We start from the raw sequence: 23,332 nt of genomic DNA, 5'->3' as shown, positions 1-23,332 counted from the left end.
CGGGAGGAGGTGGAGGTGGAGGTGAAGGTGAAGGTGGAGGTGAAGGTGAAGGTGAGTGAGAGGAGGGGGCGGATGCAGATTTGGGAGGAGAACGTGCTAGGCCGCGGGAGCCAGTCGTGCAAAGAGCCTGAGGATCCCGACAAGCGTTTGGTGCCGCAGGAGAGGCTGCCGCTGGGCTGGGAACCGGGAGGGAGGAAGCTCTGGGTCCGATGGGGTCACGAGGACAGTAGCCACTGGACCACGGACCCAGGACAGAAGCCACTGACCCAGGACAGAAGCCACTGACCCAGGACAGAAGCCACTGGACCACGGACCCAGGACAGAAGCCACTGACCCAGGACAGAAGCCGCTGGACCACGGACCCAGGACAGAAGCCACTGACCCAGGACAGAAGCCGCTGGACCACGGACCCAGGACAGAAGCCACTGACCCAGGACAGAAGCCACTGACCCAGGACAGAAGCCACTGGACCACGGACCCAGGACAGAAGCCACTGACCCAGGACAGAAGCCGCTGGACCACGGACCCAGGACAGAAGCCACTGACCCAGGACAGAAGCCGCTGGACCACGGACCCAGGACAGAAGCCGCTGGACCACGGACCCAGGACAGAAGCCGCTGGACCACGGACCCAGGACAGAAGCCACTGACCCAGGACAGAAGCCACTGGACCACGGACCCAGGACAGAAGCCACTGACCCAGGACAGAAGCCGCTGGACCACGGACCCAGGACAGAAGCCACTGACCCAGGACAGAAGCCACTGGACCACGGACCCAGGACAGAAGCCACTGACCCAGGACAGTAGCCACTGGACCACGGACCCAGGACAGAAGCCACTGACCCAGGACAGAAGCCACTGGACCACGGACCCAGGACAGAAGCCACTGGACCACGGACCCAGGACAGAAGCCACTGGACCACGGACCCAGGACAGTAGCCACTGGACCACGGACCCAGGACAGAAGCCACTGGACCACGGACCCAGGACAGTAGCCACTGGACCACTGGACCACGGACCCAGGACAGAAGCCAAGCAGAGAACCAGGAGGCTGAGGAGGACGGCCCCGGATCCTTGCCCAGAGGTGTCCGAAGACAAGAAAAGTCTAGAGAAGGAACCGCCAGTCATGACAAATGCTGCTGAGAAGCCAAGGAATAGAGGGCGGAGCCAACGGCTCTAGCTGGGGGCTCAGTGGGTAGAGCATCGGCCGGTGGACCAAAGGGGCCCTGGTTCAATTCCCGTCAAAAGCACACGTACCTCTAAAAATCAATGGGAAAAAAATACCTTCGGGTGAGGATTGGAAAGTAAGAAAAATAGAAGTGACCAGCGGACTTGGAAACCCGGAGGTCACGTGTGACTGACTGGCTGCATTGAGAAACGAGGGGAAGAAGTGGAAATGATGACGGAGTAGTTCCCGAAGGTTTGCCATGGAGAGGAACAGAGTGTGGACTCAAAGGGGAGATTTTTTTATTTTCTTATTTTGTTTTTATTTTTGTTTCTTTTAAAGACAGAAGAGATCACAGCAGCGCCTTTTAGAGCTTTTCCAAGCAAGCCACAGGAAGGACTGCCTTTACATCGTGACTTGTCACATACACACTTAAAAGGATGGAAACTAAAATTTCGCAAAACAATACTCTTGTTATGTGTGAAGCATTCTCTTTTTTTTTTTTTCATTAAAACCCCCTAAAAAGTTTGCAAGTCCCACCAATGGTTTGTGACCTTCCTTGGAAAACGGTCAGTGGAGTATTAGAGCTGCCTCAGACCAGCCGTGAGAGCCAATGACACACCTTGAAGTTGGCCGGGATGGGAGCATTTACACCAGGGGTCCCCAAACTTTTTAAACAGGGGGCCAGTTCACTGTCCCTCAGACCGTTGGAGGGCCGGACTATAGTTTAAAAAAAAAACTATGAACAAATTCCTATGCGCACTGTGGGCCCGGGACGAGTTGGCTGCTAAGCAGGACAGGCAGCGGCACCCAGCGGGCCAGATAAATGTCCTCGGCGGGCTGCATGTGGCCCACGGGCCGTAGTTTGAGGACCCCTGAACACCATGGAAACAGACAGCTAATACAACTTAGGGCTCCCTCCCCAACCCACCCCCAAGCCAGATGTTAAACATTTACCAACACACTACTGACTGTGCTCATGTGAATGATCTCTCCCACTTCCAACACCAGCACCACCACCCAAGTACACAAAACCATCCGAGTACTCAACCACCCGTGTACCCGCAACCACCCATGTACTGAATCTCTTTTTGGCCTGCCAGACCCCCTGTGTTCAGACTCACCAGGCTTACCTCTTATGTTTTACAGGATCATGTCCCAAATCTAGTCTTTCCAGGTGTGAGAATCAAGCTTCTAGAACTATGGTTTTGTCATAAAATAAAAGAATCTTGGAGATGGGAGAGATCTTCAGAGTGCAAATTAAATTAATTCATCCCAATGGCTCATGCTGTCCTATTGTTGTTGTTAATCCTCACTGCAGGACATACTTCCGTTGATTTTTCAGAGAGAGTGGAAGGGAGGGGGAGAGACAGAAACATCAATGTGTGAGAGAGACACATCGATGGGTTGCCTCCCCCACGCACCCCAGACCAGGGCTGGGTCTAGCCTGCAACCGAGGTATGTGCCCTTGACCAGAATCAAACTCAAGACCCTTCGGTCCAGGCACCAACACTCTATCCACAGAGCCAGACTGACCAGGGCGATGGAAGGTGTTGCTTATCTTTGCACCATTCGTGTCCAGGACACATTTTAGAAACTCACTAGCCTTCTGATGGACCAACAGACGCGACGACCATGTTGGAATCTACATAAAAGCACCCATTAGAGATAGCAGTTGACATCCATCTTTAATTTTGTAGCACCCATTATCCTAGATAAAAATAATCTTTATTTCTAAGAAACATACAAACTCATGTTGAAACAGGAGATCAAAGTGAAGGCGGCTTAACAAGTACACCCTTCCGATACATCAACACCGAGTATCACAAAAATCCAGTCGTTTCAAAGCATCGCCTTTGATGGCTGAAGACACATCACCCGTAGGCTTTGGAGGGCACGCCTCCAAGGAGGATGGTCGCTGGGTGTCACAGACAACAGAAGAACATGGCTCGGCTTAGGAAGTCGTGGGAAGCCACCCCCTTTCCATTTCCAAAAGGGGTGGGAAACAGCCATGTCAGGCTGCCCCTCAATGCAAATATAGGGTTGATTTCTAGGAGGCATCTAGGCCGTCTTCCTTTAGTGGTGAGTCCCTCCAGGCGCTCCCTCTAGCGGTACCACCAGGTGCAGCACCCACTCACCTGGAGCTCCTGCAGACCCAGTAAGTGGCTTAGCATCTCCGCCACAACGCTCTCTAGACACAAGGGGAGAGAGACCTGCCTCCCTGCGTTTATAGGGCGTGCACAGGGTTGGGGGGCGGGGAGCTCGAACCCCCACACAGTAAAGAGAACAATCTCATCAATTCTTTGGGTCTGTGTCATTGTGTAGTTTGAGTGACAAGGGTAGAAAACCAAAGTGTTATTAAATATGAAAGACAACCCCACACATTGACTCCACATCTGTCGGTGAAAAATGGAAGCAGTTGTTGGCCTGAGGCTGGGAGGGAGAAGGCCGTGGGCATACAGAGGGAATCTGACTCGAGAAATGAGTGAATGGCTCCAAAATGAGCAACACAGCCCGGCCGGCGTGGCTCCGTGGTTGAGCGTCCACCTCTGAACCAGGAGGTCACGGTTCGATTCCCGGTCAGGGCACAGGCCCGGGTTGCGGGCTCCATCCCCAGAAGGGGGCGTGCAGGAGGCAGCCGATCCATGGTTCTCTCTCATCATGGATGTTTCTCTCTCTCCCTCTCTGGAATCAATAAAAAATATATTATTTAAGAAATAAAGGAACAGATTCACATTGCTCCCTGGTGTGGGGCTGTCCGCACTGTCCCAGGCGAGGAGCAGAGGCCTAGAAGTTCCTAGGGTGGTCGCCATGTGCCCTCTTGGGCCACTCCTCGTCCACCCACCTGCGCAGCACGCGCTCCACGTCGGCGCGGTGGTAGAGCCGGCAGAGCTCCATGAGCTGGCCCACCGGCCGCTGGCTGTTCCGGAGCAGGAACTCCAGGGTGGGGCTCTGGGGCCGCTGCTCCAGGAAGTACAGCTCGTCGTAGCGCATGCCCCACCTGCTGGCAAAATTCCTCCAGTTCTTGATGGTGGGGTGGCAGGGGTCCAGCTTGATCCTGATCACGTCGAGCAAGTCCTGATCATTGAGCAGGTCGCTGATGGTGGGGGCCCGGAGCGAGCAGGCGGAGCAGGTGCAGTCGTCCCCGCAGGGCTCGGCCTTGGGCACGACCTTGCTGACGTCTGCGGGACAAAGAGCACAGCGCACATCAGCCAGGGGGCCGGACACCTCGGCTCTCCAGGCCCTTCCTTCCTTTTTTTTTTTTTGTTTTTTAATATATTTTATTGATTTTTTACAGAGAGGAAGGGAGAGGGATAGAGAGTTAGAAACATCGATGAGAGAGAAACATCAATCAGCTGCCTCCTGCACACCTCCCACTGGGGATGTGCCCGCAACCAAGGTACATGCCCTTGACCGGAATTGAACCCGGGACCCTTCAGTCCGCAGGCCGACGTTCTATCCACTGAGCCAAACCGGTTTCGGCTCCTTCCTTTTATTTAAAGGTGTAATTGTATTGATTTCAGAGAGGGAGAGGGAGATAGAAATATCCACGATGAAAGAGAATCATGGATCAGCTGCCTCCTGCACGCCCCCTCCTGGGGATCAAGCCCGCAACCCGGGTACGTGCCCTGACCGGGAATGGAACCGTGACCTCCTGGTTCCTAGGTGGATGCTCAACCACTGAGCCACGCCAGCCGGGCCCTTTTTTCTTTTCTTTTTATATTTTTATTGATTTCAGAGAGGAAGGGAGGGGGGGGAGAATCATTGATGGGCTGCCTCCTGCACTCCCCCTCCTGGGGATGGAGCCCACAACCCGGGCATGTCGCAGGCACCCCGTGGGGACGCTGCCCACCCTCTGGGCTGGGCTGGGCTCTGCTCCGCGCAGCCCCGGCTCGTCCACCCCCTGCACACCCCTCGGGATGTTGGCTCCACTTCAGAGGCAGCCCTGTGGGTGTAGAAAACAGATAAAGGCAAAGAGATTATAAGGTGGCCATACATTTTTTTAAAAAAATACGCTTTCTGGCATTATCAGCTCCCACTCGTTTTCAGCTCTGTGTACGGAGTGGATATTCCAGTTTTCGGGGTGTGCGTAAAGGCCTTTAAAGGATTGTGCAACCCTTCACCCCCCGGCGGGCTGTGTTTGGCAGGGAAAGCTGCCGGGGCTGACGTGTGACGCGGAGAGGATCAGGGTTGGGGTGCGGGCAAGCAGGGGCTGGTTTGCTCGCGGGCCTGTGGTCTGACCCGCTGGACCGGAGACCTGCCCACGGCGCTCTGCCCCCCGGAGCTGTCGTTCTGAAAGAAAGGGGAACGGGCTTTGTGTATCACAGTGGTCGGCAAACTCATGAGTCCACAGAGCCAAATATCAACAGTACAACGATGGAAATTGATTTTGAGAGCCACATTTTTTAAACTTAAACTTCTTCTAATGCCACTTTTTCAAAACAGACTCGCCCAGAGTGTGGAAGAGCCACACTCAAGGGGCCAAAGAGTCGCATGTAGCTCGAGAGCCGCAGTTTGCTGACCACTGGTGTATCAGCTCTTACTGCTTCCGGCACAGCAGCCTGTCCGTGGCCATTGAGAGCCCGTCCTATGTGAGGGTAGACAGGACGCTACGGACAGTTCAGGTGGAAAGGAAGGGCCTGGGCCCGGCCAGCGTGGCTCTGTGGCTGAGCGTCGACCTAGGAACCAGGAGGTCACGGTTCGATTCCCGGTCAGGGCACATGCCCGGGTTGCGGGCTCCATCCCCAGTGTGAGGCGTGCAGGAGGCAGCCGATCCATGATTCATCACTGATGTTTCTCTCTCTCTCTCCCTCTCCCTTCCTCTCTGAAATCAATAAAAATGTATTTTAAAAAAAATTAGAGAAGAGTTCAGGCATCAAGCAGGCTCTTTGACAAGGTATGTGTCCGTCATTAAAACAACCGTTAAGAAACGGGTCCCACCCAGTGGTGGGGCGTCTCACTATGAAGTTTGGGGCTGGCAGGTCATACACGGCCAGTCAGTGAACAGTTCATTGTGAGCTGAAACAAGATTCGGAATTCACAAAGGTTGTGATTAGCGGAGCCCAGAGAACGGCTCCAGTGGGGGTGCTGGCAGGGGATCAGAGGGAGACTTAATGGGGCTCCCTGCAGGGGAGGTGCCGTCCCATCTTGCACGCCGGGTTTTTCGAGCGCGACTCCCACGGTGGTTCCCTCGCACGGGCTTGGTACCCCTGGGAGCACTCAGATCCTCACCAAGAAGGTCCCCCAGGGTCACCAGGTCTCCAGTTCGCCAGGGGTCCTCAAACTTTTTAAACAGGGGCCAGTTCACTGTCCCTCAGACCGTGGGAGGGCCGGACTATAGTTTAAAAAAAAACACTATGAACAAATTCCTACGCGCACTGCGGGCCCGGGACGCGTCGGCTGATAAGCAGGACAGGCAGCGGCCCCCGGCGGGCCGGATCAATGTCCTCGGCGGGCCGCATGTGGCCCGCGGGCCGTAGTTTGAGGACGTCTGGTTCAGACAGTTAGACAGTAAGCATTTTATAGTGGCAACTTTGCAAACAGCAAAATCTTGGGGTCCTGAAATGAACTCTACGCCAGGTGTCTACGGATGATCAGATCTGGAGCCCACACAAGCTCAGGCTGCCTGCCCCAGGAGAGAAGAATACGTCAGCAGTGATGTGGATTCGGGTGTAAATTCACCTCTTTCTTCCTGAGTGGTTGCCAACGTGATTGGAAACGAATGTAAAAGGCCAGGTTATGGTTTTGATAAGTCATTGGGGTGAACACTCCCCCACACACACACATGATTCATCAGAGGTCGTTAAATGCTAGGAGCTGGAAAATGAAGAATTATTTTTCACCGACCAGGAAACTGGCCCAGGGGCTTTGGGTGGGCGTTTGATCTCCACCAACAGGAAAGACTTCATTTTCTCTCTAAACACCCTTTGAAGGAGACAGGGGCACTCCGGGGGCAGCGCCGGGCAGCCTGGCAGACGGATGGCTCTAGTGCCTGCTCTCCATGGCGTCACCTGCTGTCACTTGAAAAGTCCACCTCGCTGAAAGGCTTCCATCTCGTTTGGACCCAGGCCACATTTTGTACATGTTTTAGAGACCGCCTGCAATGTGGTTAAAGTTACCCTATCCATGAACGGTGACCTTAACTCACACGCATCCGTGCAGGGTTCATAGGTGGTCCTACACCACTTACTTGATTCGTGTTCATGTCAGCTGACATTTCACACGTTAGTGTGTGTGTGTGTGGGGGGGGGTGTGGGGGGTTAGTCCTCAACACGTTTACCTGCGAGGGGATCTCCGGGACTGTCTGCAAAGCCATTTTCTTCTCCCTAGAAATCAAAAAAACCACCGTCACACGCATGCAGGAATGGAGATATTATCAAATTTCCAATTCGGTTACATTTCCACCAAAGCCTGGGGGCAGGGGGGATGGCTCTTCCAAATGGTATTTTTTTGGGGGGGGCGGGGGGGCGTGAACTCTGTCTCACTCCACAAGGTGAACTCCCGGACGGTCGGCGGGGCTTTTTGTCTAATTGCTCCCTGGCTGGGTCCTCCGTGGCCCTGAACTGTTCGGCCCACAGAGGACACTCGATACGTGTGTGTTAAATGAATTACTGTCCCTATTTTTTTATTTTTTTTAATATATTTTATTGATATTTTACAGAGAAGAAGGGAGAGGGATACAGAGCTAGAAACATCGATGAGAGAGAAACATCGATCAGCTGCCTCCTGCACACTCCCCACTGGGGATGTGCCCGCAACCAAAGTACATGCCCTTGACCAGAATCGAACCCGGGACCCTTCAGTCCGCAGGCCGACGCTCTATCCACTGACCCAAACCGGTTTCGGCTGTCCCTATTTTTTTTAAATATATGTTTATTGATTTCAGAGAGGAAGGGAGAGGGAGAGAGAGAGAGAAACATCCATGATGAGAGAGAGTCATGGATCGGCTGCCTCCTGCACGCCCCCTACTGGGGCTGGAGCCCACAACCCAGGCCTGTGCCCTGACCGGGAATCGAACCGTGACCTCCTGGTTCATAGGTTGACACTCAACCCCTGAGCCACGCCGGCCGACCAACCCCTCTGGCTCTTTCAATGTCCAAGGGCACCCGTGCCCAGCCAGTGCCAGCTAGAATAAACCAGGGGAGGTGGCCGGCCCCGGGGGATGGGTACTGACTGTAAATCACTGAAAGTAAAGGGTTCTTGATGAAATCTTGTCTGACATGTCAGACTTCCATGTTTGGCCCCAAAATGTTCTCCCTCGGCATCACTCAAACAAGGCAGCTGCATGTCAGTCATTGGAGAGGAGGATCTTACGCTTAAGTTACCGAAATCACGCAAAGAGCGAGTATCCAATTTTCTAAAGAGCACGTTTTCGTGTTTGCTTTTACTTTCCGAGCCACCGGGTGGGTTTTTTGTTTGGTTTCGTTCCGTTTCGTTTTAAACGTTTCTCGCCTCGTGAGCTCCCTTTGTTCTGGCTGCCAAGGTGGTTTCAAAGAATCTCCCTGGCTCTCCAGCCGTTGGAACAAATCCTGCAGGTTAGACACAGTAACCACCACCTGAAGGAGTGGCTGCAGGCCCCCTCTTTGCAGAAACGGAAGACATTCTGTTTTAAAAGAGGACTGGGGAAAACTCACATGGGTTCCCCCGTTTTATGTCAGTGGATAAATATATTTTCCTCTTCGAGGGCAGCCTTTCCTGCACACAGGAAGAAGTCTAACACACATATTAGAGGGGGGGGGGAAAAACACTGAGCAGTGTGCTAAGGTGTATTCTTTTTTTTTTTTAATATATTGATATTTTACAGAGAGGAAGGGAGCGGGATAGAGAGTTAGAAACATCGATGGGAGAGAAACATCGATCAGCTGCCTCCTGCACACCTCCCACTGGGGATATGCCCGCAACCAAGGTACATGCCCTTGACCGGAATCGAACCTGGGACCCTTCAGTCCACAGGCCGACGCTCTATCCACTGAGCCAAACCGGTTTTGGCATAAGGTGTATTCTGTACCTAATCTCACATGGTTTGGGGCAGTGGTCAGCAAACTCATTAGTCCACAGAGCCAAATATCAACAGGACAACGACTGAAATTTCTTTGGAGAGCCACATTTTTTAAACTTAAACTTCTTCTAACGCCACTTCTTCAACATAGACTCGCCCAGGCTGTGGTATTTTGTGGAAGAGCCACACTCCAGGGGCCAAAGAGCCGCATGTGGCTCGCGAGCCGCAGTTTGCCGACCACGGGTTTGGGGAAATCCCTCCACGCAAACTAAACACTGTGGCATTCTTGTATCTTCACGGGAGTCTAACCCGTGTCACCAAAAAAACGTGAAGGACAAAACTTTGTTCAACAAACGAAGAACTGTAAGAAAGGGGAAATGGATACAGTAGGTCCACTGAAATAATTCACATCCAGTCAGTGTCAACGTCAGTCACGGGCCCGTCGCTTCCAGGGGAATGCTGAGTGGCAAATGAGCAAATAACAAGGGACTCCCAGTGGGGACGGCAGACCCACAAGTCAGAGCGAAAGCAGCATCACCAACAACGTGCAAGGGGGCTGTGTTGATGGCGAGAGCTGCGTGCTTTATCGGCTGCACGGAGTAACTGTACTTTATCACTAACGCGGCTGGGCTATCCCAGAATGAGTGACTTATTACAGACTGATGTTTTACAAGCCACACTACACAGAACTTCACATGTGGTTGGCGCATGTTCACGGAAAAGGTTGCGGGTTGATTCCCAGTCAGGGCACATGCCTAGGTTCCGGGTTCAATCCCTGGTCAGGGCGCATACAGGAGGCAACCGATCGATGTTTCTCTTTCACATCAATGTTTCTCCCTCTCTCTCTCTCTCTCTCTCTCTCTCTCTCTCTCTCTCTCTCACTCTGTCTGTCTCTCTCTCTCTTGAATACACAGCCCTGACCAGTTTGGCTCAGTGGATAGAGCGTCAGCCTGCGGACGGAAGGGCTCCGGGTTCGATTCCAGTCAAGGGCATGTACCTTGGTTGTGGGCACATCCCCAGTAGGGGATGAGTAAGAGGCAGCTGATCGATGTTTCTCTCTCATCGATGTTTCTAACTCTCTATTCCTCTCTGTAAAAAATCAATAAAATATATTTAAAAAAATAAATAAATAAAATAAAATGAATACACAGCCCAGCTAGTGTGGCTCAGTGATTGAGCATCGACCTATGAACCAGGAAGGCAGGCATGCTTCTTTATTTTTCAAGCGCTAGAAGGTAATTCCTTAAAAATTCTAGTTGTACGTTCCAGAGAGTAAAAATATAACTGGAATTATCCTTACCTGATGATGCACGTCAGAATTTGTTGGGCCGTTCAAAGGAACTGGATCACATTCTTCAACTAGGAAAAACAGACAGAGCTTGGTAGTAGAAAGCACAGAGTGGGGAAAGACCAAAGACATTTTTCTCTCAAAATGTGGAGTCAGCCCGGCCAGCGTGGCTCAGTGGTTGAGCATCGACCTAGGAACCAGGAGGTCACGGTTCGATTCCTGGTCAGGGCACAGGCCTGGTTTGCAGGCTTGATCCCCAGTGTGGGGCATGCAGGAGGCAGCCAATCCATGATTCTCTCTCATCATTGATGTTTCTCTCTCTCTCTCTCTCTCTCTCTCTCTCTCTCTCTTCCACTCCTGTCTGAAATCAATAAAAAATATTTTAAAAAAAAACTAGCAGACATTGATATGTTACTGGATGCAAATGCTGGAGTAAGTGTTTAAACTTCTGGACCTGGTTCATTACCTATGAGATGATGTATGTCTTTGGAGATAAGAAACTCTGTGCCTAATAAACCTATTCCCCACGCATGAGGGCAGAAGAAAGATCTAGTGTACGTGTTCAGAGCCGCTGTATTTGTCAACTCATCACCATTTTAATTAAGGTTTTGCAAAACTCAAATTCTAGGAGAAACCCAATAGTAGCATCACTGCAGTATCAGGTTGCTAAGCAACAATCTTGTTCTTTCAAAACAGGAAACCTCTTCAAGGCTGATAAAAGATCTGCAGAAAGATGGGACTGTGACGGTGCATTCCCTGAGCCGCTGAGGCCCGTGCTTTTTCTAAAACAGCCCCACTCTCTGACGCTGGGCTGTGAGAGCTTCCGACAGTCCCCGACACTGATTTGCACGATTCCTTTTTTTTTTTAATATATTTTTATTTATTTCCGAGAGGAAGGGAGAGGGAGAGATAAAAATATCAATGATGAGAGAGAATCATGGATGGGCTGCCTCCGACAAGCCCCCCACTGGGGATCGAGCCCCCAACCCGGGCATGTGCCCTGACCGGGAATCCAACCGCGACCTCCTGGTTCACAGGTTGATGCTCAACCACAGAGCCACACCAGCCAGGCTGCACAATTCTTTCGCCAGATTCCCTCCGTCCGTCCGTCTGATGCTTGCGTGCGTCAGACACCGTCCAGACTCGGTCCATGCACTTCTCACACACACGCATCCCAGGAGGTGGATGCTAACCTGTCCTCCCTGCTCTACAGGGAAACTGAGGCCTGCGTCACCGCTGAATCCACGCAGGCTGGCGCGGCTGAGTCCGCTCTCCCTCCGACAGGCCTCGCCGACGGGCACACCAAGTCCTACAGCTTCTCAGTCTGGCCCTCAAAGTGCGGTCTGGGTCCGGCCCCCTTCGGTAAGTGTTAGCATGCAGGCTCCCTGGCCTGGCCCCAGACACCCCGCCCCCCGTCATGATTTCTGGGTAGCAGGGCCCAGATCTGAATTTTAAATAAACTCCCCAGTTATTTCTCAATAAGACTTGGAAACAGCCCAAGTGCCCATCAGCAGATGAGTGGGTAACAAAGCTGTGGGACATTTAGACTATGGAATGCTATGCCGCTGTAAAAAAAAAAAAAAAAAAAAAGCAGGGATCGCTTACCCGTTGGGACAGCATGGAGGGACCTGGGAAACAGTACGCTAAGTGACGTAAGCCGAAGCGAGAAAGACAAATATCACATGATCTCACTTATTCGTGGCATCTAATGAACAAAATGAACTGACCAACAAAATAAGACCCCAAGCAGTGAGGCATGGGACAGGCTGCCATACCTCAATGGGGGGGTGGGGAAGTGAGAAGAGATAAACCAAAGAACTTGGATACTTATATGCACAGCCCATGGACACGGGCAATAGGGTGGTGAGGACCTGGGGGTGGGTAGGGGCTGGGAGGAGTGGGGATGCGGGGAAAATGGGAGCTATCTATAACACTATCAACAATAAAAAAGAAAAGAATAAAATGGCCTAGATGGTGTTGCTCAGTGGTTGAGTGTCGACCTATGAACCAGGAGGTCACAGTTCGATTCCCGGTCAGGGCACATGCCCAGGTTGCGGGCTCGATCCTCAGTGGGGGATGTGCAGGAGGCAGCCAATCCATGATTCTCTCTCATTGATGTTTCTATGTCTCTCTCCCTCTCCCTTCCTCTCGGAAATCAATAAAAATATATAAATAACATAAAATAAAATGAAACGTAAACTCCCCCAGAGGACTCTTCACTGCACCCTGAAGTCTTCGGATCTGGTTATTCCCTGGGTGCCACCCAGGACTGCGCCCTGCCTGTGCCTGTGAGCCAGGGAACCCCACCCGGGGGGTTCGAACACTCAGAGTCATCCCCGGAAGGGCAGGGGGTGCGCCCGCCAGAGCCTCCCTCAGAGCCAGGGCCGGGCTCACATGTGGTCCTCCCTCCACCCTGCCATTCCCGGGACGCTCACAGCAGGCACACGGAATACAACGTGTGATGTCAGGGAGCAGATGGAAGAGTCTGGTGAGCAGGGACTGGACAGGGAGGGAGGGAGACGTGGCAGAGCCACAGGGGGCCCGGCGGGAGCTCCTGCCCACCACCCGTGACCCCGAGGTGCCCGGCTGTGGCTGCCGGCACTGCTGGGAACCCCACCATGTGTGCCGGGAAGCCCTCCCTCCCCAGGAAGCAGGGGCAGGAGGGCGGCCCTGACGGTGGTCAGATCTGATCGTGCCCTTCCCCGCCTCTCTGGGTGTCAGCTGAGCCTCGGGCCACGCTCCCGTGTGACCGCTGGCAGCTCGGCCTCGGGGAAGGGGGCAGTCCTGTAGGCCGCCCACAGGGGAGACTGGGCCAAGCAGAGGCCTGGCCCCCCGCTGTGGTCTGCACCCCCCAAGCCTGTGCCTACAGGCAAGGAGAGCGCTGTTTCGTTTGGGGGCCTGACAAGCAGCCCTCCTTTGGTAACCGAACCGCCTTTCCTGTGGTTTGGGTGGAGATCACTGTCTGCCCTCCCCACCCTCGCTCTCTCCCTCCCTCCAGGCGCAGCCAAGGCCGGAGCCCTCCAGCGTCCTGCTGACCACACCTGACTCCGCGAAGCCACACGGCCACACTGCTCATGTCACAACTGTCCCTGAAATTGGCTGTGGGTGCTGGGGGAGGCCCCTCTCTCCACCCCCGTGAGCAGCACCAGGGGAAGCTGGGGTGGGGGGGTCAGGGACCATCTCTCCCACCACGTGGGGAAAGCCTGCCGGCCACAGAAGACAGAGATGAGGGAGGGAGAGAGGCAGCCAGGGCCTCCGGCGAATGCTGGGAGCTAGTGGCACCCCAAGACCTTAAGCCAATCATCTCTCCCACTTTTTAAATGAACTCGAGCTCGGTTTCTGTCACTTGCAACCAGAGTCCCGGGTCCCTTCAGTCTGTGCATGTTAGAAACACCGTAGGAACTTGACCTACAATGGTGGAGTGTATAGATTTTAATAAGGAAATTCATGCCTCAGCCCAGCCACCCCAGAGAGGCGGTGGGGAGCGTCCATGTGTGGCTTCACCCAAACCAGGTGTGGTCAGCCGGAGGCTGGAGGGCTTCGGCCCCGGCTGAGCCTGGAGGGTGGTGGATGGGTAGGGAGGGTATACACTGATGTCCACCCAAACCACAGGAAAGCCGGTTCGGTTACCAGAGGAGGGGTGCTGGTCAGGCCCCTAAGTAGAAACAGCGGTCCCTCCTTGCCCATAGGCAGATGCTTGGGGGTGCAGACCACAGAGGGGGCTAGGGTTGAGTGTTGACCCATGAACCAGGAGGTCACAGTTCGAATCCCGGTCAGGGCACATGCCCGGGTTGGGGGCTCCATCCCCAGTGTGGGGCGTGCCCCACAATCCATGATTCTCTCTCATCATGGATGTTTCTATCCCTCTCTTCCTTCCTCTCTCGCTAAAATCATTAAAAACTTATTTTTTTAAAAAAACAACAAAGAAAACTCAAGCCTGAGATAATCAGCAAAGAAGCCATGAACTCAATGACTGGTATGTTTGTTTCACAATTTTAAATAATGAAAAATTACCTGGACTAGCGCTTCATTCAAGATATTAAACAACCACAAGTTCAAGTAGCCGCAGTAACTGTACATACCTTTAGGGAGTCCCGTGTCTTGAATGGGATATTTGTCTGACTGCAGAAACCAACAGAAAAGGGGTTATTTTCAAACATCACAGTCACTTATACACACAATCCCAGTGAAAAGAAAGCTTTGTCTTGTGAAAGTCATGGTTTATTTATTTATTTTAAAACATATTTCATTGATATTTTACAGAGAGGAAGGGAGAGGGATAGAGAGCTAGAAACATCGGTCAGCTGCCTCCTGCACACCTCCCACTGGGGATGTGCCCGCAACCAAGGCACATGCCCTTGACCGGAATCAAACCCGGGACCCTTCAGTCCGACGCTCTATCCACTGAGCCAAACCGGATTCGGCGAAAGTCATGATTTTAATTTAAAGCCTTACATGTGTTTAGCCTTGGACTTCTCATTCAGGCTGACCCATAGCCTGCTTGTAATATATATATATTTTATTGATGTCAGAGAGGAAGGGGGAGAGCGAGATACAGACATCAGTGATGAGAGAGAATCATGGATCGGCCGCCTCCTGCACGCCCCACACTGGGGATGGAGCCCGCAACCCGGGCATGTGCCCTGACCGGGAATCGAACCGTGACCTCCTGGTTCATAGGTCGATGCTTAACCCCTGAGCCACACCGGCCGGGCTGTATTCTTGACTTAGAGAAACCAAAGCAAGGTTGACGAGAAGCTCGTGTTGGGACATGAGACAGACTAAGCCTTCCTCGTTCCCCCAGCTCTGACCACGACACACACTTCCTGTCCTGTCCATAGGGCCACGCTCCCTCCCTATTTCCTGTCGTTTCAAAAGAGAAGCCTTTAACCCTAGCCGGTTTGGCTCAGTGGACAGAGTGTTGGCCTGTGCCGACTGAAGGGTCCCGGGTTCGATCCCTGGTCAGGGCACATGCCCGGGTTGCAGGCTTCATCCTCAGTTCGGGGCGTGCAGGAGGCAGCCGATCCATGATTCTCTCTTATCAGTGGTGTTTCTATCTCTCTCTCTCTCCCTCTCCCTTCCCCTCTGAAATCAATAAAAATATATATTTTAAAAAATAAAGTCAGTCACCTCCTAAATTATTTTTAAAAAAGAAGCTATCTTGGGTTTTCTAATCTTCCTGTAAGTGCCGGGGAGTAAAAAATGTGAAGGGGGACTCTTCTGCCCTCCCCACGTGGGAGTCTGTGCTGTGAAATTCTTCGCCCTCCCCCTGTGGGAATCTGTACTTGTTCTTCAATAAATTGCCACCTTTGCTAACAAATAAAAATAAAAACTGTAAAGACGTAACGATGGGGAGAAGGGGAAGCAGGAGTCAGCGCCGTCCGAGGGAAACGTGTGACCTACCACGTGGAAGGACAGAGTGCTGGGATCCGTGTCTTCCACGGGTTCCTCGGCCGTGCGAGCTGCAGGGAGACACAAGCAGGGAGAACGCTCTTTAGTGGGAAAGCACGCGTGTCCTCTGAGGACGGCCTTCACGCGGGCCGAGCTGCCGCGGTCACGCTGAGAAGAAGGTGCTTCCAGTCATCAGCAGAGACAAACTAAGAAGGGGTGGCTTCAGACTGCACCAGAAAGACATGAAGACAGACTTTATTTTTCTTTTTCTTTTTAAATATATTTTATTGATTTTTTACAGAGAGGAAGGGAGGGGGATAGACAGTTAGAAACATCAATGAGAGAGAAACATTGACCAGCTGCCTCCTGCACACCTCCCACTGGGGATGTGCCCGCAACCAAGGTACATGCCCTTGACCGGAATCAAACCTGGGACCTTTCAGTCCGCAGGCCGACGCTCTATCCACTGAGCCAAACCGGTTAGGGCTATTTTTCTTTTTAACATTTTGGAACGATTTATTGACAAGCGTCTACACACACTCAGAGTTACAAATAACCACAAACCATACAGGCGTGGCCTGAACAGCACCCCTGCTGAAGCCGATTAGAACCTGGAGCAGGAATTATTGAGTTCGACTCCTGCTTCTTCCCGTTTCCTGCCCCTCTGCGATCTGTTTTTATCGTATTAAAATATTAAGCGTCGCCCTGGCTGGTTTGGCTCAGTGGATAGAGCGTCAGCCTGGGGACTGAAGGGTCCCAGGTTCACTTCTGGTCGGGTCACATGCCCAGGTTGTGGGCTCGATCCCCAGGAGGGGGCATGCAGGAGGCAGCCCATCAGTGGTTCTCTCTCGTCATGGATGTTTCTATCTCTCTCCCTCTCCCTTCCTCTCTGAAATCAATAAAAATATCTTTTTTAAAAAATAAGATATTAAGCGTCTGAATGTGGTTCATGTGAATTACTGAAGTCAAACATCCTACAGGGCCGTAGCTGGTTTGGCTCAGCGGATGGAGCGTTGGCCCGAGGACTGACTGAAGGGTCCCGAGTTCAATTCCGGTCAAGGGCACGTACCTCGGTTGCAGGCTGAATCCCCGGCCTGGTTGGGGTACCGATGTGTCTCTCTCACATCGATGTTTCTCTCTCTGTGTCTCTCTCCTGCCCTTCCACTCTCTCTAAAAATCAATGGGAGCCAAAGCCGGTTTGGCTCAGTGGATAGAGCGTCGGCCTGTGGACTGCAGGGTCCCAGGTTCGATTCCGGTCAAGGGCACGTAACTTGGTTGCGGGCACATCCCCAGTAGGAGGTGTGCAGGAGGCAACTGATCGATGTTTCTCTCTCATAGATGTTTCTAACTCTCTATCCCTCTTCCTTCCTCTCTGTAAAAAATCAATAAAATATTTAAAAAAAAAAAAGAATGAGGAAATCTTTAAAAATAAAAAATAAAAATAAAAATCAATGGGAAAATATCCTCAGGTGAGGATTAACAAAAATACCTCACAGAATCTTTTTTTTAAAATTTATTTTTAATCCTCATCTGAGGATGTTTTTTTATTTTATTTTTTTAATGTATTTATTTTTTAAATTATACCTTTATTGATTTCAGAGAGGAAGGGAGAGGGAGAGAGAGTAACATCAGTGATGAGAGAGAATCCTGGATCGGCTGAATCCTGGATCGGCTGCCACACTGGGAGGTCCAGCTCACAGCCAGACATGTCCCCTGACCGGGAATCGGCGTGGCTGGGCCCAGCATCAACCCTAAATCCACAATCTCATCTACTCACCATCCTCTCTAAGACCCAAATCTCATCAAGTCTGGAAGCAGGACCCCATGGAGCCTGGGAAGCGCCCCCAGCAGCCTCTCCAGGACGAATGACCACGCATCGCCCATCACAGACGCGGGCGAGCTACCCAGCAGCCGCCACCCTGTCCCGTTCGGACATCGGCCTCCAGTAGTCACACTGGATCAAGGTCAACAGCTCCTAGACATCGTCTTCAAGGACGTTCAAGGATCTGCTCGAATGGCGTCTTTTCAGAGAAAACAAAGACGGAAGCGAGTCCGTTTCCCCAGTTCCCAGCATCTTGAGTCAAAAGGGTGGGGGCTTTTCGTGATTTCTATGAAGTTATAGGGGATGCCCAGCCGGCGTGGCTCGGTGCTTGAGCATCGACCTATGAACCAGGAGATTGCGGTTCGATTCCCGGTCAGGGCACATGCCCAGGTTTCGGGCTCCATCCCCAGAGTGGGGCGTGCAGGAGGCAGCCGATCCATGATTCTCTCTCATCATGGATGTTTCTCTCTCTCTCTCTCTCTCTCCCTCTCCCTTCTTCTCTGAAATCAATAAAAATATATATTTTAAAAAGAGAGAGAGCCCTAACCAGTTTGGCTTAATGGACAGAGCGTGGGCCTGTGGACTGAAGGGTCCCGGGTTCGATTCCGGTCAAGGGCATGCACCTTGGTTGCGGGAATATCCCCAGTAGGAGGTGTGCAGGAGGCAGCTGATGGATGTTTCTAACTCTCTATCCCTCTCCCTTCCTCTCTGTAAAAAATCAATAAAATATATTAGAAAAAAAAAGTGGAAGGGATACGTGTGGGGGTGGGGGTGTGCCCAGGAGCTCACAGAAGCTACGGTAGATGAGATGCCAGAGGGGAAGTCATTTTTCAGCCTCTTTTAAACGGAGGAACCCTCCTTGCGTCCATACATCCCAGAGTGGGCATGCGAGTGAGGACACCTTTCGGATGCCCGAACAGCAAGTGAGAAGGACAGCGCTACCTTAGGAGGCCAAGACGTCACCCCCAGGTGCTGCTTGCAGAGGTCAAGGAGACATTCCTTCCACAGATACCCGGCTATCTGTCGTCAGGCCCTCCGTCAGCCGCCACCCCACCTGCGCTGGGATTTCCAAGCCCCTTTGCTCTAAGCTGGGGGCCCCCAACCCCCTGTGGCTGGGCCCAGGCGACTCAGAGACCATCAAAGAACCGAGATTTCTCTGTGGCCGCCTCATCCCACGGCTGACGCACTGAGGCTGAGTGTGCTGAGTTTATATTTATTCCCATTCAGTGGGTCCCTATCAAGAGCTTAAAAATTAAAAAAAAAAAAAAAGATTTAAAAATTCCCCCCCAGAATTAAAAAAGCCCCACTGGCCGGCGTGGCTCAGTGGTTGAAGGTCGACCTAGGAAACAGAAGGTCATGGTTCAATTCCCTGTCAAGGGCACAAGCCGGGGTTTCACCACGCTCCATCCCCAGTAGGGGGTGTGCAGGAGGCAGCCGATCCATGATTCTCTCTCCTCATTGATGTTTCTCTCTTCTCTCTCCCTCTCCCTTCCTCTCTGAAATCAATAAAAATATATTTATATATATATATATATAAAGTGCCGAGACCAGTGTTAGTCAAGCCTGGCCTTAGCTCTCCTGCACCTTGTCAATGAGTTTCTCAGAAGGGTAGGTGGGACAGGGGATGGGGGGAGGGTGGGGATGGGGAGTGGGCGGGTCTCTCACTTTAGGTCCCTTCTGTTTTTTCCACACAATGGCTATCCAGACCGTGGATTTCTTTTCCATCTCCCATCGATAAAATGGTTACTTGAAGAAGAGTTTCGATCTTTCTTCAACATGTCCAGGAAACGCCCCAAACCCGGCATATCACCAGGCCAATGTCACCTCTCCTCCTAACTGCGCCAGTCCCAACTTTTTAAAATATATTCTTATTACTGATTTCAGAGGGAGAGGGAAAGAGATAAAAACATCCACGATGAGAGAGAATCATGGATCGGCTGCCTCCTGCACACCCCCTACTGGGGATGGAGCCCACAACCCAGGCAAGGGCATCGAACTGTGACCTCCAGGTTCATAGGTCAGCACTCAACCACTGAGCCACGCCAGCCGGGCCCACACCCTAAATGAAGGAGGGAACATTCAAGCTCTGCCCTGAAGCCCAAGAAACAGAATAGGAAACTGTCTACCTGCGCAGTTACAGGCAGTTCTGTATCCATCGGGTATCGGGTCTCCCCCCAGCCTCTTCAACCTCCACGAAACTAGAACAGCCTTCACACCTCATTCATTCATTCATTCATTCATTCATGTGTTTAACAAACATTCCTGGCAGACGTACACACACAGTATATATACTTTTTAATCCTCACCAGAGGATATTTCCCCCCCATTGATTTTTAGAGAGAGTGGAATAGAGAGGGAGAGACAGAAAGAGATATCACATCGATTGGTTGCCTCCTGCACGTGCCCTTGACCAGAATCGAACCCGGGACCCTTCAGTCCGAAAGCTGACGCTCTATCCACTGAGCCAAACCGGCCAGGGCTGAACAGTATTTTACAGCAAGGACAGGACTAGAGGCCCATCTAATCAGAGATCGCCCCAGGTGGGGTCCCCCCAGGTGGATCAGGCTCTTGTTTTTGGAGATGCTGGTGTATATGCAACAGCTCCAGGGCCCATATTTAGAACAAACCCATTTGGCACAAGTGAAGTGAGAGGCTGAGAAGCGAGGAGGCCTGAGCGAGGGAGGAAGGGAGAGGCCGAGGCACAGGGGAATCCACCTTCCTCTCCACCAGAGGTGGGAGGACTTGCCCCAACCTGGCGCAGGAGCGCAAACAAAAGCGCTGGGAGGTGGGAGGTGGGGGGCGGAGGGGGCAGAGGGGGCGGAAGGCGCGTCCGGGGCACGCGTGAGAGATGGGGGCAGGGGAGGGGGGCGGAGGACTTCATGCCAGGTCCCCAGTCGGCCCCGCGAGGACCCGGGCCGGGCGCCCCTCGGGGGTCCCGCGAGACTCGGGCCCCAACACGCCAGGTGAGCGCGCGGCGCGGCACCACTTTACCTGCGCGCAGAGGGTCCTCCGGCGAAGCCATGGGGCGGGCGGGTGGGGAGACGGCTCCCGAGCGGGGCCCGCAGCCTCCGGACGGGAGGGAGCGCACGGCGGGGACGGGGAGCCTGCGGTCGGGACGCGCGGAGCACACGCCGGTCTGCGCCCCTCCTCCAGCCCGGCTCCCGCTCCTCCTCCTCGCCCTCTCCTCCTCCTTCTCCCCTCCTCCTGGCTCCTCCTCGCGCTCACTTCCTGCTCTGGCAACTAGGGGAACCCCTTAGCCGTTCTGGGTCCCTCCTGCAGCAGCGGGAACGGTGGGAGTGCCCGTGCGCCCCAGCCCTGCCATCCTTCCTGCCCGCGCGCGCGCCCAGTTGCGCCCAGGTCCGAGCAGCTGAGACATCACCCTTAAAACCCGCACAGACCCCGCCTGGCCTAGCTCAGTGGTTGAGCGTCAACCTATGAACCTGGAGGTCAGGATTCTATTCCCGGTCAGGGCACATGCCCGGTTTCGGGGGGATCCCTAGTATGGGCGTGCTGGAGGCAGCTGATCCATGATTCTCTCTCATCATTGATGTTTCTCTAAAAAAATATTTTAAAGAAAAGATTGTTATACTTCAAACCTATCCTCAATCACAAATCTATTACACAAAGACGATGGGCAACTTACATTTAAAAGGAATCTCTTAAGGGTTTTAAAATAATCTATGTCTGCTTTCAACGCATAAGAATAGAAAGAATGGATGCACCCTTATGTTCACAGCAGCACAATTTACTGTAGCTAAGATCTAGAAACAGTCCAAGTGCCCATCCATAGATGAGTGGATAAAAAGCTGTGGGACATTTACACCACGGAATACTATGCAGCTGTGAAAAAGAAGGATCTCTTACCCTCTGAGACAGCATGGGGGGATCTGGAGAGCAACATGTTGAGTGACATAAGCCAGTCAGAGAAAGGCACGTATCACATGATCTCACTCATAGGTGGAATCTAATGAACAAAACAAACTGATGAGAAAAAAAAGAATAGAAAGGAATTGGTTGGAAAGAGGTCATGTAATGGCTTTTAGTGCACAATATTATTTTTTTTAATATTTTTCTTTTTTTTTCTTTTAAAATATATTTTATTGATTTTTTACAGAGAGGAAGGAGGAGGGATAGAGAGTTAGAAACATCGATGAGAGAGAAACATCGATCAGCTGCCTCCTGCACACCCCCTACTGGGGATGTGCCCGCAACCAAGTTACGTGCCCTTGACGGGAATCAAACCCGAGATCCCTCAGTCCGCAGGCTGACGCTCTATCCACTGAGCCAAACCGGTTTTGGCTAAATATATTTCTTTATTGATTTCAGAGAGGAAGGGAGAGGGATAGAGAGATAGAAACATCAATGATGAGCGAGAATCATTGATCGGCCCGCCTCCCACACGCCCCCTAGCAGGTACCGAGCCCGCAACCCGGGCATGTGCCCTTGGCCGGAATCGAACCTGGGACCCTTCAGTCCGCAGGCCAACGCTCTATCCACTGAACCACTGGCTAGGGCTTAGTGCACACTATTAACAAGTCATGGAAAAGAAGCCACCTCTAGCTAAAACCTCAGCTCTGAGCACCGCAGGCAAGCATCGAAGGTCTACATACCGTCTGGGCGCCCAGGGCCTTGCTGCATGCCTCTCGCCACCTGCTGGGTGGTCCTGACGCCCATGGCACCCTCAAGACGGGCTTTATTCTCCGAAATGTGCTACGAAGACAAGAGGCACCCGGAGCAGCGGCCCGCCCTGTGTCTAAGGAGAGAAACACCTTCCAGATGAACGCTTTCCGGGGAAATGTGTGGGTGGGAGGATCTACTTCCTCTCCTTCTGCCCTCTGGTGAGAAGGGAAATTTTTTTCTGAGTGTTTTCTCTTAGAATCGATGCTGAGGTTGGGTGTGTGGTTCGTTCTGTAGGTCTCTTGTTTATGGAAGTGTTACCGAGGGTGGTTATCAGAAACCACCTATCAGGCTGGGCTATCTGATTAGCAGCACAACCTAAGGAAACGGAGCATTGCTGCAGAGCTGGTTTGCTTTCCCAAGCTCTAAACTATTTATTCCATCTTCCTACTGCTCCCATTCTTAAAAAAAAAAAAAAAAATATATATATATATATATATATATATATATATGTATATATATATTATTGATTTCAGAGAGGGAGAGGGAGAGAGAGATAGAAGCATCAAGGATGAAAGAGAATCATGGATCGGCTGCCTCTTGCAAGCCCCGCACTGGGGATCGAGCCCACAACCAGGCATGTGCCCTGACCGGGACTCGAACCCTGACCTCCTGGTTCATAGTCATAGGTCGATGTTCAACCACTGAGCCACACTGGCTGGGCTATTATGTCAAATAGAAGATGAGTGGCAGAAGTGCATCTTAAGGTTCGTTTTTAAAATATACATATTTTTTATTTCAGAGAGGGAGAGAGAGATAGAAACATCAATGATGAGAGAGAATCATTGCTTGGCTGCCTCCTGCACACCCCTTCCTGGGGACTGAGCTTGCAATCCAGAATCGAACCATGACCTCCTGATTCATAGGTTAACGCTCAACCACTGAGCCATGCTGGCCGGGCATTAATTTTTTAAAAGAAAGACTGGATATATACATTGATTTTTATTCCCTTTCATTCCATTTCATTGTACCGCCTTTCTTATGAATTGCA

General features: G+C 52.1%; 1 protein-coding gene across 1 annotated transcript; it reads right to left on the bottom strand.

Annotated features, from left to right (window-relative positions):
• Positions 1-2,833: 2,833 nt before the first annotated feature.
• Positions 2,834-20,845, bottom strand: EDARADD (EDAR associated via death domain). Its single transcript, XM_080651268.1, has 6 exons — positions 20,656-20,845; positions 15,855-15,913; positions 14,534-14,573; positions 10,464-10,522; positions 7,445-7,490; positions 2,834-4,346 (listed from the first exon to the last, which is right to left on the bottom strand). The coding sequence occupies exons 1-6, from the start codon at positions 20,684-20,686 to the stop codon at positions 3,952-3,954; spliced, it is 630 nt and encodes a 209-aa protein (XP_080507394.1). The 5' UTR covers positions 20,687-20,845; the 3' UTR covers positions 2,834-3,951.
• Positions 20,846-23,332: the final 2,487 nt, after the last annotated feature.

Source organism: Plecotus auritus, assembly GCF_963455305.1.
Source record: "Plecotus auritus genome assembly, chromosome: 14".
Lineage (NCBI taxonomy): Eukaryota > Metazoa > Chordata > Mammalia > Chiroptera > Vespertilionidae > Plecotus > Plecotus auritus.
Note: the sequence above shows the minus strand (reverse complement) of the source record. Positions and strands in the feature narration are given on the sequence as shown.

What these genes read in the sequence shown, in the direction of transcription:
- EDARADD (XM_080651268.1), bottom strand. Translation starts at nt 20,686, where the DNA reads ATGGCTTCGCCGGAGGACCCTCTGCGCGCAG. An exon ending in GGAGGACCCTCTGCGCGCAG is followed by an intron (nt 15,914 to 20,655) that starts GTAAAGTGGTGC and finishes GTCTCCCTGCAG; the next exon opens with CTCGCACGGCCGAGGAACCC. An exon ending in AGACACGGGACTCCCTAAAG is followed by an intron (nt 10,523 to 14,533) that starts GTATGTACAGTT and finishes TGTTTTTCCTAG; the next exon opens with TTGAAGAATGTGATCCAGTT.